General features: G+C 48.0%; 1 protein-coding gene across 1 annotated transcript; it reads left to right on the top strand.

Annotated features, from left to right (window-relative positions):
* Positions 1-2,573: 2,573 nt before the first annotated feature.
* Sertad3 (SERTA domain containing 3) lies at positions 2,574-6,677 on the top strand. The gene is made up of 2 exons (XM_032894114.1): positions 2,574-4,042; positions 5,400-6,677. The coding sequence occupies exon 2, from the start codon at positions 5,403-5,405 to the stop codon at positions 5,994-5,996; it is 594 nt and encodes a 197-aa protein (XP_032750005.1). The 5' UTR covers positions 2,574-4,042; positions 5,400-5,402; the 3' UTR covers positions 5,997-6,677.
* Positions 6,678-14,435: the final 7,758 nt, after the last annotated feature.

Below are 14,435 nucleotides of genomic sequence, written 5' to 3'. Positions count from 1 at the left end.
ATCTCAAGTTCTCTGTCTCTACATTGCCTCTGCACTTGACAGATTTTCACTGCGTACTTGCTCTGGGCCCAGCACCCATATACTACAGACCAAGCAGAGGTAGCCTTGGAGCTTGTCCACAAGGGTCCTAGTCCAGGTGAGGGCAGGCAGAGCTTTGGGGTTTGAGTAGGGAGGTCCGAGAGGCAACTGACTGTAATCCTAGGAAGGGCATCTAACATCTGGCCTCTGTGGGCCCTGCATGCATGTGGTACAGACATGCATGCAAGCAAAACATTCATACATACAAAATTAAAGTAAATAAAGGTAAAAAAAATTTAAAGAATAACTGGTAAATCATCCTCTCCCGGTGAATGAGCCAATTCAAGCTAAATTAGAGTATATAAAGGCAGGTTTATAGGGAAGCTGCTCTCGGGTGCATTCACTGGTCCCAAGGAAGGAGGCCAGATAAGTCACCATGGGGAGACAGAGGGAAGGGGGAAGAGAGTGGGGAGAAAGGGAGGAGAGGAAGAAACAAAGAGACAGAGACAGAGAGAAAGAGAGTACAAAATGTCTGGATGATATAGGGAAGAGCTTCTGGGGGTGAGGAAACCCAGCCCCTGGGCCTGGAAGTTCGGGGTAGAGGGCAGGGTGTGCTAGGTAGGGACTGAGGGATGCTGGGAGAACCTGGAGGCCAAGTCCGCTGTGATATGTTAAATATGCACCTCAGCTGTTTGTCCTGGGTCTGAATCTGGGTATGGCAAGGAACAACTGTCATCCTAGCCCTTGAAAGGTGGATCAGGAGTCTGAGATCATTTACATATGCATCCAGCCTTCCAGGGCTGTAGAGGTAAATCGAGTAAGGTGCTTTGCCACCAGGCCTAATGGCTTGAAGCCCTGGCTCCCACGGGGTGGAAGAACTCTCTCAGATTGTCATCTGACTGACCTCTTACATGCATGTCATGGTACACAAAATAAATAAGTGATATCTTTAAAACAAGTAAGTTCCTGGCCAACCTGGGCTACATGAGACCTCAACTTGAAAGCAAAAGCAAAAAGCTGGAGAGAGGGTTCGGCGATTACCAACAGAGGACCCAGGTTTCATTCACGGAACCTACGTGGTGGCTCACAACTGTCAGTAACTCTCCCAGGGGATCTGATGCCTTCTGACTTTTGCAGACACCAGGTATGTATGTGGTGTACATACATATATGCAGGCAAACACTCGCACATGTAAAATAAACGTTTAAAACAAAGGCAAACTTGCCTAGCAAACCCAAGGCCCTGGGTTCGGGTCCCCAGCTCCGAAAAAAAAAAGAAAAAAAAAAAAAGAAAAGAAAAGAAAAAAACAAAGGCAAAAACCAACAGAGTGGTGGTGGCTCTCAACTTTAACTCCAGCACTTGTGGGACAGAGGTCAGATGGATCTCTACCGAGTTCAAGGGCAGACTGGTCTACAGAGTGAATTCCAGGACAACCAGAGCTACGCAGAGAAAACACTGTTTCAAAACAAAAACAAAAACAAAAACAAAACAAAAACCATAGAAATAAATAAACTAAACAAGGCAAAGCAAAACCTAGATGATTTATTAGAGTCTGGCTGCATCACTGCTGATAGTTTGCCTTGTATTGGACCCCTGTGATAAGGTAAGGGAGAAAAGTCCTGTGTTTATTTCTTAGAAGGTATTGGGAGTCATCTTAGAAAAACTGAAAGCAAGGTGGTGAATGCCTAAATCCTAGCACCAGAAAAACGTAGTAGGAAGGTACAAGATTCCAGAACAGCTTAGGATACAGAGCAAAACCCTGTCTCAGAAAACAAACAAAAAAATAGCTGGTGGTGTATCTCAGTGATAGAGGACTTTGGCTAGCACCAGCTCGGTGTTCCGTTCCCAGCACCACAAAAAAACTAAGCAAAAGGGGGAAATTTCCGAGCCTGAAGGGACACACCTGCAACTCCAGGATTGAGGAGATAGAAGCGAGACATGATTAGAATTTTAAGACCAGCATTGTCTACACTGGAGTCCAGCTTCACGAGACTGCCTGAATCAAAAAGAACCCGAAAGCGAATCCTAGAAAACAGGAAGGAGGGTACCAGAGACCAAAGAGTGAAAAGCAAGCCAACCCTTCACTACGAAACCACACAAAAAAAACAAAAACAGAAACAAAAAAACAAATTTTTAAATCTTAGCTCAGTCCTACGGTGCTTGTTCAGAAGGCTCAAATGATAACCCCCCAAAACTAAAACAAAGAAGTAAGTTTGAGTTTGTTCCCAGAGCTGCGGGCAGCCATGAAGAGTGAGCAGCAACAGGCAGACAAATACGAAGAAGGATGGAATTGCCTGGGATCCTGGAAGTCCCACCAAACAAGCCACAGACCCCTCTAGAGAAAGCACAGGCTCCGTCTACAAAACAAGTTGGGGTTGGGGAGGCAGAGCTCCGCCAGCTAAGGGGCAGGGCTGCGGTCGTTCAGGCAACGCAAGCCGCATCATTCTATTGGCTGCTGCCTGGTGCGTCATGCCCCCTCCCCCGCCCTCCGGTTTCACCCAGCCTTCGGAACTCCGGGGGGCGTGGCCTCCAGCAGCTGCCCACCCTGCAAAACCGCAAGGGAGGGGAGAATGGTGTCACCCCGTATTACTCCGCAGTGGAGTCTGCTATAAGGGGTCTGCAGTGAGACAGAGGAGTAAGAAACATAGCTGGGTCCAAAGTAGCCGTTCTGACGGCGTTACCACCTCCACCATGGAGACTCCACCCCGCCCCCTGACCAGTAGCCAACCTAAACCGGACCCGGCCCAGTGATGGTCGGGGCCTAGCATCCGTGGCTCCTCTTAGCCAATGGCGCCCCGCGGCGGGCAGGATTCCAACCAATCGTGACTTGCGACTGGACTCCGGGGAGGAGCCGAGTGGCCCCGGGCCAGACCCAGAGGCCCGGGGAAAGTGAGCCGGACTCCTACCCAGCGCTGGTGGGACGCAACGCTGCAGGTTTGTCAAAGGTAGTCGTGGCGACCCTGGCAGCCCAGGTGAGGAGTGGCCGCCTGTGTGAGATTTTCCTGGAGTTAGAGGAGGAGGGGGGCGCGCTCCCGTGGTAGGCGGAAGCGGGGTATCCCGAGTGGAGAAAGATTGGTGTGACTGATGGGCATTGGAAGGTGGAAGGCTGGAGACTGAATTCCAGCATCAGTACTGAAGGGGAAGCAGTATTATTCAGAAGGAGTTGGAGTCTGGAGAAGCAGAAGAACGGAGAAAGAACTTTGGAGGCACGAATCGGAGAGTAGGACAGTTTGGGTCTCGAAGAACGGGCTGAGTTTGGAGTTGAACCGGTGTTCTGGAGAAAGAGAGCGTTTCAAGGCTAAGATGTGAAGCATTTAGAGGGACCCGGGAACTAAAGGCACTGAGCATTGGATTCTGAGACGCGGTCGTGAGATGGGAATGCCGGAGAGAGTTACTGACGGGGTCTTGGAGCCGGGCTGGGAGTTTGGAAAGTAAAGCCCAGAGTCACTTGAAAGTGCAGCCGAATTAGGAGAGGTTCGGGACAAGGTCTCAGAATTGGGATACCCAGTTTCGCCAGCGGAACTATGTACCCGAGAGTTATTTATCGTCTTTGGGCGATGTGATGGGGTTTGAGTCTCTGCACACCGAGGACAGTTTGGGGAAGAGTCCAGAACTTTCTGGGGTGATAGGGACCCAGAGAAAGCAGGTTTTCGGACTGAAGTCTGGTGGGGGAGGGGCGCTGGGGCGTGGAGCTCAGATTCACCGCCCCGAAGGCAGTAGAGGGCGGGGCTCGGCGGCCACTGGGCTGCTGGAGGTCCGGGTTCCCTTCCCCCATCCGCTGGAGCTCCAGTACGCATGCTCATGGAGGGCGGGTCTGTCCAGCCTCTTGGGTGTGCTTGGCCTTCTGGGAATTGTAGTTCGAACGCGACAACAGAAGCTCTACCTGGCGGCTCTGGGTCCACAGTTCCCAGAAGGCCCCGAGGATACATTGAAGTGTTCTTGGTTCTGGTCTAGCGAACCAGGGAAGGGCGGAGCCTAAAAGAGATGATTTGGTTGGACTGGTCGCTAGAGGGTGCAGTTTGAGGTTAGTTTCGTTCTAGTTGGCTTTCCTTTGGGTCGGAGTTTGGGAAAGGCTCCCTCTTTTGAGAGGTCCTAGACTTAATTGAAGGAAGCAGGTATGGACAGAAATATTCTTGAAAAAAGAAGGGAAAAAAAAGAATTTTCAACACGCAACTGAGCGTGGTCTCACACATATTTAATCCCAGCCGTCAGGGGGGGAAAAGGAAGTACGATATGAGTTTGAAGTCAACCTGATCCACATAGGGAGTTCCAGAACTATACAGAGAAACCCTGTCTAGATTAGAACCAAAATAAAACAAAAACCTGAGGTTCAGAGATGTGACACCAGATCTTGCCAAGATCACAGTGTCTTGAAAGACAATATCAAGATCTATTGAGACTAGAGTTAAGATCTCCACTTTCCAAATGTTGAAATTGATTACCATAGCGGCAATTCAACATTGTGCCTACGAGTAAGTGATATTCAAGCTATGCTCAGGTGTTTTTGTGATTTGTTTTAGGGGTTTTGTTTTTCTGAGAAAGGTTTGTCTGACCATGTGACTATGCCTGGCCTGAAACTGGCTATGTATGTACACCAGACTGCTCTTGACTTACAAAATTCTACCTGCCTCTGCCTCTGCCTCCCGGGTGCTGAAATTAATGGCATAGAACACCATCTGCAAACTGTTTTCTGTATATTTTCCTATTTTTAATTTTATGTGTATGGGTGTTTAGCCTGCATGTTTGTCTGGGCACTACGTGTGTGCTTGGTGCCAAAGGAGCCCAAGAGAAGCCAAAGTGGAATTTCAGGCAGTTATGACCCATCCATGTGGGTCCTCTAGAGGAGCAGCCAATGCTCATAAACACTCAGCAATTTCTCTTTTCTTTTCTTTTTTTTTTTTTTTTTTTTTTTTTTCGAGCTGGGACCAACCAGGGCCTTGCACTTGCTGGGCAAGCTCTACCACTGAGCTAAATCCCCAACCCAGCAATTTCTCAAGCTCCCTTTATTTTTCAGACACTACGTAGCTGAGGATGACCTTGAACTCTGAACTCTCTGCCTCCTTAATACAGAGGTTACAGTTACAGGCATCTCTCCACCCTCACTGCTGCCTGCTTCTCCTGTGTCCTGCCCCCCACTCCCAACAACCCTACCTGCTTCTTGTTCTCTCAGTCACATCGCATGTATTAATTCACCCATTCTTAGCCTTGTCGGATTCTGACTGTGTGCACTTTAGAGGTTCTGATACACACACACACACACACACACACACACACACACACACACACACACACACACACACACACACACTTTGCATAGCTGCACAGGCGTACTTGAAAAGGTGGGAGCCCAAGGTATCTGACTCGACTCCCTTTTCCCACAGGACATGGGAGGCTTAAAGAGGAAACATTCTGATTTGGAAGAGGAGGAGAAGGATGAGAAGTGGGACTGGAGTCCAACTGCTCTTCGGAGCTACCAGCAAGCCCTGCTCCGAATCTCTCTGGACAAAGTCCAGCGCAGCCTGGGCCCCAGAGCACCCAGCCTCCGCAGGCACGTCCTTATCCACAACACGCTCCAGCAGCTCCAGGCTGCCATTCGCCTAGCTCCAGCACCAGCCCTGCCCCCAGAGCCGCTCTTCCTGGGTGAAGAAGATTTCTCCCTGTCTACCACCATTGGCTCTATCCTCAGGGAGCTGGATACATCCACGGACGAGCTGGAACCGCCTCTGAATCCAGCAGCCTCCCCAGGTCCCCACGATGAGATCATGTCCCAGGCTGATCCTGTGTTCTTAGAAGCTCTGAGCTCCCAGTACCTGGGAGACTCTGGCCTGGATGACTTCTTTCTGGACATTGATACGTCTGCGGTGGAAAGGGACACTGCACTTCCACCTCCAGAGCCACCTCACGGCCTCTTCTGTAGCCCAGGGTCCTGGGAGTGGAATGAATTGGACCACATCATGGAAATCATACTGGGATCCTAAAACTGATGGGGTCCTTCCAGACAGCAGCCTCAGTGGGCTGGGTCCTTAGATGGGACTCTTGTATGGGTGTTTGGCAGAGGCTCTCAACAGTAACTGTGTGGCCTCCTTTCCTTCTATGTCAGGATTCCACAAACTGTCCTGCATGTGTGCGTGTCTGGTTACCACAGCCTTCCGTGAAGGTGTGTCTTCCTGGATTAATTTATCTCTTCCAAATGCCTTAAGGAGACTCTGTCTCAGGGAGTCTTGATTCCTCACTTACACATTTCTTCTGCCTCCAGTTCCCACTGCCCTTATGACCACTAGGGTCTCAGGGAAGATAAAAAAGGGTGATGGGTGGGCTGCCTCTCCAGGGAGGGGGAGGGGCCGGGCTCCTCTTGACAGGCTCCGCCTCTTGGCAGGACCCTAGTCCCAGCAGCCTCCTGATTCATAACCAGGCCGGACCTTGTGCAATAGGGCAGAAATCTACCAGCTCCAAGCCGTGCTACTTAAGAAGAAAGAGGAGGTGGGGTTTGTAGTGGCGTTTGTTTTTTGTTTTTTGTTTTTTTTGTTTTTTTTTTGAGTGAGGTTTTTTTGTTGTTGTTCTTGTTTTGTTCTTTGTTTTTGTTTTTTGTTTGGTTCGGTTTTTTGTTTTTGTTTTTTTTCTAATAAAAGCATTTTGGAAAGATTGGAATCGTAATTAAATCTGTAAACATCTCTGGATGATCTGTACAAGAGCCTGCTAAGTTTCTGGGATACTTAACATCCTTTCCTTAACAAAAGTGGGGCAAGTGTAACATAAATGTAACATTGTATAAAGTGTAACAGTTACTGGTTTGCTTAAGGATGCTGTCAGAACCACTTTATGCAAACTAAATCCTTTAATCCTCGGGATTAGAAAGAAATAGTTACTGTGTCATATTTTACATTTGCATAGGGGAAACCTCAAACTTACAGAGTTGAATGAAGTCTTGCTAAGTTTATACTAAGCCCTGGGGTTGACCCCTATCTGAAAAAAAACAACAAAAAAAAACAAACAAACAAAAAAAAAAACGTTTTGTTTGAAACAGTCTCACAATGTAGTCCCAGCCATCCTTAAACTCACTGAGATAGGTCCAATTGCCTCTGCCTCCCAAGTGATACACACCAGCACCTTGCTAAAATAGACAATAAGAGGTAAGAACAATAAAGGTAAGAATCAACCTCTGCTGATCCCTGCAGCTATGTCTTCTGTTTGAATACTAGCCAGCCCAGAACATGGTGGACAAGCATGTTAGGCACGTTATTGCTAAGCAATTCCCTACAAGTGAACTTTAGGCAAGTACCCTTCAGGTGAGCAGTGCTCTCAGCCCTTCACTAGGAGAGCTCACACGGGCCCTCTGCTGCCGTGGTGGGGCCTCAATAAGAGCCCTGTTTACCACAGTGTTTATGATCCTCTCCAGTGGACTGAAAGCCAGTCATATGTGCGTGGAGTGGGTGTGCGCGAGGAGCATGTGTCACAGGCTGGAGCTCTTAGGAACTGAAAAGTCCTAAAATTTGTTTTGGAATGTGCTCTTGAGGCCCAAAAGGAAAGCAAAATGCCCAAAGACCCTCGAGGACCTGTGAACACCAATCTCTAAGATACTGTTCTTGGAAGCCACACCAAGTTCAGGTTCAGGAATTCACCTCTGGCTTGAGAGGTCCAAAGTGAGGCTGTGAAGAGTGAGGATAAGGAAAAGGGAGGTCAGGGAAGGAGTGTCACATGTCATTGTCCTGCCCATGCCCAAGTGAATGTACCCTACGTTAGGGACTTTTCTGGAAGGGTTACATGGCAAAGATGGGGGTTTTTGTGGTTTCTTGGCTTTCCAACAGATACTGCCTTTGGGTGAGGTGGGGGCATGGCCTTGTATCTAAGAAAGTGCACAGGTTATCTGAAAGTAAGACCAATTCAAAGAAGGATGAGGACACTGAAAAAGTGTCTTAAAAAGTCTGTATCTGGTCTGGAGAGATGGCTCAGTGGTTAAGAGGACTGACTGCTCTTCAAGAGTCCTGAGTTCAAATCCCAGCAACCACATGGTGGCTCACAACCATCTGTAATGAGATCTGATGCCTTCTTCTGGTGTGTCTGAAGACAGCTACAGTGTACTCATATAATAAATAAGTACATCTTTTTAAAAAAAAGTTTAAAGGGTTGGGGATTTTGCTCAGTGGTAGAGCGCTTGCCTAGCAAGCACAGGCCCTGGGTTCGGTCCCTAGCTCCGGGGGGAAAAAAGTCTGTATCCTAGGTTCGAGAGATGACTCAACGATTAAAAGCACTGACTGCTCTTCCAGAGGTCCTGAGTTCAATTCTCAGCAACCACATGGTGGCTCACAACCATCTGAAATGGGATCCAATGCCTTCTTCTGGTGTGTCTGAAGACAGCTACAGATTCATATACATGAAATAAATAAAGTTATAAAAAGTCTGTATCCCAAAATGGCTTCCATGCAAGGTGTGATGATACCCACCTTTAATCCCAACCTTTGGGAGTCAGAGACAGACAGGCCACTGGCTCTATTGGCCAGGCTGGACTCAAACTCACTCACATAGATCCACCTGCCTCTGCCTCCTATGGGCTGGGATTAAAGGCTTGAGCCCACACATTTGGCTTTTTTTTTTTTTTCTTTTTTTTTTTTTTTTTGGGGCTGGGGACCGAACTCAGGACCTTGTGCCTCCTAGGCAAGCGCTCTACCACTGAGCCAAATCCCCACCCCCCTGGCTTTTTTGATTGCTTGATTTTTTTTTTTTTTTTTTTGGTTTTTTTTCGGAGCTGGGGACCGAACCCAGGGCCTTGCGCTTCCTAGGTAAGCGCTCTACCACTGAGCTAAATCCCAGCCCTGCTTGATTTTCTTAATAGCATCTGTGCAACCCCAGATTACTTATTATCCGTTCATGGTTAGCCTCCAACACTACCAGACACCCTCAGAGGAGGGACTATGTGGGACTTTGCCCAGTTGTGCTCTCCCCACCTCCGGTGCTAGACACTGCTGGATGCTCAAAAACCGCTGGGGTGAGAAAATGGCTCTGTGAGTTAAACACTTGTCATGCAAGCATAAAGACCTGAACTTGGCTCCCCGTGTGACAGCCGCTTCTAGTCCCAGCATTCAGGATCTAGAGATGGGGGACCCTCAAAGCAAGCTGGCTAGCCAAATCAGCCAGAGTCAGTCAGTGAGCCCCACAGTCAGTGAAAGGCCCTGGAGACTGATAGAGGAAACATCCAGTGTTGACTTCTGACTTCCACAGCATATAAACACACGTTTGTGCACCCTATACATATAAACATGAATACAACATACACACGCACAAAAACAAAAATTGTTAACATAAAAATGAACTCCAGGAACTCCAGGCCGGGTAAAATGGCCATGCCTCCCTCTCCCCTCTTTGGATATGCACCCTTACTTTGGGGAATCAACACCTCCAGATCTGAATGGTTGGGGCTGGGGTGAAGGTGTATGCCTTTCAGTTAAGCGTACTGGAAACTGGAAACAGGAAGATCATGAGTTCTAGAAGGGAAGAGACAGTGTTTGGGGAGGAGTCAGGGATACTATTTAGATGAGGTGACCAAAGATGGGCTCATGGACAGGGTGCCATCCGGATAAAGTCCTGCAAGCGGTGAAGGATAAGCCAAGCTAGGGGAACAACCCGTGCAAAAGGCCCTGAAGTCAGAGCATGCACAGAACTTGTCAGCCAGTGTTGCTGCAGCAGCATGAGCAAGGGGGCTGAACATCAGGAGAGATCAGAGGGTGAGGGCCATCATGTAGGGGCTAGAGGCTGTCCGACTGGGAAGACTTTAGTTTTGCTTCCAGCAGAGAGGGAAGCGGTGTTCAGCAAAGGCAATGAGATCTGACTCACCTTTTTCTTGGAAGTCTTTTTACTTCCCTAAAGCAAGTGAGAGAAGCCAGGCATGGTGGCACCAACCTTGTCATGCCAGCACCTGGGAGATGGGCAGGAGGATGGCCAGTAAGTCTAGTTTACTCATAGAGAACATGTTCAGAAAACAAAAAAAAACTAAGACAAAAACAAAACAAAAAACAAACACCAGAGGAGGAGGAGGTGAGAAAGAAGGAAGATGAGGAGGGAGAGGAATAATTCTGGAGCTTGCTAGTAGCAACCAGCCAATCTAAGAAACAACCCCCAATTTCCAGGTGAACATACAGAGGCTCAGAGCGGCCTGGCTCCTTCCCTAATTAAGAACTGGCCCCAGAAGTGGAAAGGCTGGCCCTGCAGAGGGACAAACCCCAAAGGCCAGAGTCCATCTTTCCCCAACCCGCCCTCCCCAACGGGACTTCAGTGGGGGATGGGCCGCCGAGGTCCTGGGCGTGGCCCTAAAGCCGAGTCCCACCCACCTGCCCACCCTCGGAACGTGCTGGCCAGCGGGCAGGAGACCTAGGAAGCAGCAGCAGAGGCCTGCAGCCCGCCTGGCGCCTCCTCCCTCCCCAGGGGCCGGGTGGGGTGGCAGGCTAGGGCGGGACACTCCCCCGACCATCATCCTCCCTCCCTCTGTGCCTCCCTCCCTCTGTGCCTCCCTCCCCGGCTGGCGAAGTTTCCCCCTTTCCCTGGCCTGCCAAGCCCGGTGGCTTAGCCTCTAGTTTCATTTCTCAAGGTCCAGCCTTCTCTCTCTCTCTCTCTCTCTCTCTCTCTCTCTCTCTCTCTCTCTCTCTCTCTCTCTCTCTCTCTCTCTCTCTCCTCCTCCTCTCCCTCCCCCCAACCTCGTTGAATGTGAGTCCCCTGCCCCAAAATGTCACCTCCCACGGACCACCCTGGTGGCAGGCCCCTCTCCCTAGTACTCTGCCATCCCACCCTGTTCAAGTTACAAGTTACTTATCAGAGGCAGAAATTCTTTTCTTTTCCTTTCTTTTCTCTCTTCCTCACATCTTTCTTTTTTTCTTTCTTTCTCTTCAAGGGTCTTGTCATCTCACTTTGTTGAACATGGACAAAGGTCTAAAACTTGTAGCAATTTCTCCTACTTCCTCTCTGGGCGTTCCCAGGCCAGTTCGACCGGCCTACCTCTCTGACAAACAGCACCTCAGGGTCTTGCCCTGACTCTACTCTATGCTATGAATTCTTCCCCAGCATTCTTCCTCTGTCACGTTGCTGACAAGTCTCTGCTTAAATGTCACTTCTTAGTCCAGGCGTTCTCAACCTGTGGATCCATAACCCTTTTGGGGGTCAAATGACCCTTTCATAAGAGGGGGGGTCACCTAAAACCATCAGAAAGTAGATATTTACATTATGACTCACAACAGCAGCAAACTTCCAGTTATAAAGTAGAAACGAAAATAATTTTATGGGCAGGGCAGTGTTGGCTCATGCCTTTACTCCCAAGGCTTGCTGTGGAAGGCAGAGGCAGGTGGATCTCTGAATTCAAAGCCAGCCTGGTCTACAGAGTGAGTTCCAGGAAAGCCAGGGCAACACAGACCCTGTTTTAAAATACCAAACAAGACTAAACCAACCAACCAAACAAACAAGCAAGCAAAAAAACAAACCCCACAAAAGAAAGAAATTGTTATGGCTGGGGGTCACCACAGCATGTATTAAAGGGTCACAGCATTAGAACCACTGTCCTAGTCTTATATCCTAGCACTGGAAAGATAAATGCTAGAGGGTCAGAGCTTACAGATCATTCTCGACAACATAGTTTTAGGCCAGCCTGGACTACAGACCCTGTATTAAGCAAGCCATCAAATGTCATGACTTGAGACATCCTCATTCTCTACTCCAAATTGCACACCTTTTTTTTTTTTTTTTTTTTTTTTTCCGGGGCTGGGGACCGAACCCAGGACCTTGCGCTTCCTAGGTAAGCGCTCTACCACTGAGCCAAATCCCCAACCCCAATTGCACACCTTTTATTATTTATATTTATTTGTTTGTTTGTTCATTTGTTTTATTTGGGCTGGGGGGGTGGGCTTTAAAAAAAAAAAAACAAACCACTGTAGCTGAAGCTAGCTTTTAACTCCTGAACCTCCAGCTACTGGAACTACTGGAGTGTTGGAGTGTTACCACACCTGGCTTTACTTTAGACAGTGACGTTTGGTTATGAGTCCAGCCTTTAATGGCTTAGCCATCTCTCCAGTACTATTTTATTTAGGTTTCTTTCCTTTTCTCTCTCTTTCTTTCTCTCTCCCTCCCCTGCCCTCTCTTTTTGAGACAGAGTTTCTCTGTGTAGCCCTAGCTGTCCTGGAACTAGCTAGCTCTGTAGACCAGGCTAAAGGCATGGGATATCACTGCCTTGTGTATCTTGGATTTTTATTGGGGGGGGTTGGGGGGGATAGAGTCTAGCTGTCTAGCCTGAGCTTACTTTAAACTGTGTCTCGGCTTCCTGGGTAGTAGGACTACGATAGTCAACTTAGCTGTTTCCTTTCTGTCTTTGCCCTCTCCCCTGACCCAAAAAATACACAACCATGTACCCTATGCAGGGTTGTTATGTTTGTTGTATACAGACCATCCATAAGACACACTCAATTGATATATATTAAATAAATGGCTTCTGTTTTAGGGTTTCCATTGTTGTGAAGAAATACCGTGACCAAGGCAACCCAGTACAGTATCATCAAGGCGGGAACATGGCAGTATGTGGGCAGACACGGTGCTACAGAAGGAGCTGAGAGTTCTACATCTTGGCATAAAGGCAGCCAAAGGAAGACTGCCTTCTAGGTAGTCAGGAGAAGCTCACCCCCACAGTGACACACTTCCTCCCATAAGGCCACATCTCCTAAACATGCCACTCCCTGGGCTAAGCATATTCAAATCTCCTCAGGTCTCATTAGCTGTTTAGTATGTGGTCTGTAGTGAACCACTTGAGCTGTTAGCTGTGGGTTTTTTTTGTTGTTGTTATTATTATTATTATTATTATTATTATTATTATTAAACATCTTTGTGCTATAAAGCACACACTAACCTTGAACTCATGATTCTCTTGCCTCTGCCTTGTGCAGGCTGGAATGACAGCAATGTGCCACCATGCTGAGCTCTTCCTGAGCCTCTTATTGGCTAGGCTGTGAAAATAGACTGTGTAGGGGTTGGGGATTTAGCTCAATGGTAGAGCGCTTGCCTAGCAAGTGCAAGGCCCTGGGTTCAATCCCCAGCTCCGAAAAAAAAAAAAAAAAGAAAATAGACTGTGTAGAGAATCATATGCATTTACCTACCAGGATCCCTCCAGATTCCAATTGGAATTGTTATTCTCTTTTGATATTATTTCTTTTCTTTTCTTTTCTTTTTTTTTCCCGGAGCTGAGGACCCAACCCAGGGCCCTGCACTTGCTAGGCAAGCGCCCTACCACTGAGCTAAATCCCCAACCCCTATTTTTTGTTTTTTAAGACAGGGTTTCTTTGTGCAGTCCTGGCTGTCCTACAATTCATTCTGGAGACCAGGCTGTAGTTTTGCCTGTAGTTCCACCTACCTCTGCCTCCTAGGTGCCTGTTACCCACAAAAGCCAGAATATGGCATCTGACTCCCTAGAACTGGACTATAGATTGTTGTTGAACTATTGTGTGGGTGCTGGGAATCAAACCCATGTCTTCTGGAAGAGCAGACAGTGCTCTTAACAGATGACCCACCTCTCCAGCTTCACAGACTAGCTCCTTGGTTTGTTCGTTTGTTTGCTTGTTTGTTTTTCAAGACAGGGTTTCTTCATGTAGCCCTGGGGACAGACCTTAGCTTGTCACTCAGCAGCACCAGTGCCTTTAACCACAGCCCAGCTGAGGAGTGCCATCTCCTCAGCCCAACATTCTACTGTTTGTTTGTGTTTGTGCTTGCTTGTCTGTTTATGTACTATGTGTATCAGGTGCCTGAGAAAGCCAGCATAGGGTGTTGGATCTCCTAAAACTATAGTCACAGGCAGTTGTGAGCCGCCATGTGGGTGCCGAACTGAACCTGAACCAGGAACTGAGCCAGGTCCTGTGCACTCTTAGCCACTGAGCCACCTCTCCAGCCCCTGATATCCTAACCTTAGTAAATCATCCGGCCATTTTATTTCATTTTACTTTTTCAGTGCTGCAATTGAGCTCCGGTGCTTAACATGCTGGGATGTTAGGCGAGAACTCTTTCACTAAACTGTACCTCTCTGGGCATATTTTAAGACTAGCTGAAGGCCCGCTGTGGAGCTCAGGCATTTAGTCCCAGTTCTCATGAGGCAGAGGATTGTGAATCTCTGAGTTAGAAGCCAGCCTGGTCTATAGATCGAGTTACAGAACAGCCATGGCTGTTATCCAGAAAAACCCTGTCACACGAAACGAAAACCCCAAACTAAAACATACAAAAACATACATATACACAAAAACTAAACTAAAAACAAACTAACCAACCAAACAACCAAACAACCAAAAAGACTATTAGGCGTGGCATAAGCCTGTGGTTCCAGTCACTTGAGAGGCTGAGGACTGTTCTGTTTTCCAGGCTAACTTGGGCAACTTAGTGAAACTGTCACAAAAACTAAAGTAACG

Source organism: Rattus rattus, chromosome 2 (genome assembly GCF_011064425.1).
Source record: "Rattus rattus isolate New Zealand chromosome 2, Rrattus_CSIRO_v1, whole genome shotgun sequence".
NCBI lineage: Eukaryota > Metazoa > Chordata > Mammalia > Rodentia > Muridae > Rattus > Rattus rattus.
This window is presented reverse-complemented; position numbering and strand designations above follow the sequence as displayed.

What these genes read in the sequence shown, in the direction of transcription:
- Sertad3 (XM_032894114.1), top strand. Translation starts at nt 5,403, where the DNA reads ATGGGAGGCTTAAAGAGGAAACATTCTGATTTGGAAGAGGAGGAGAAG.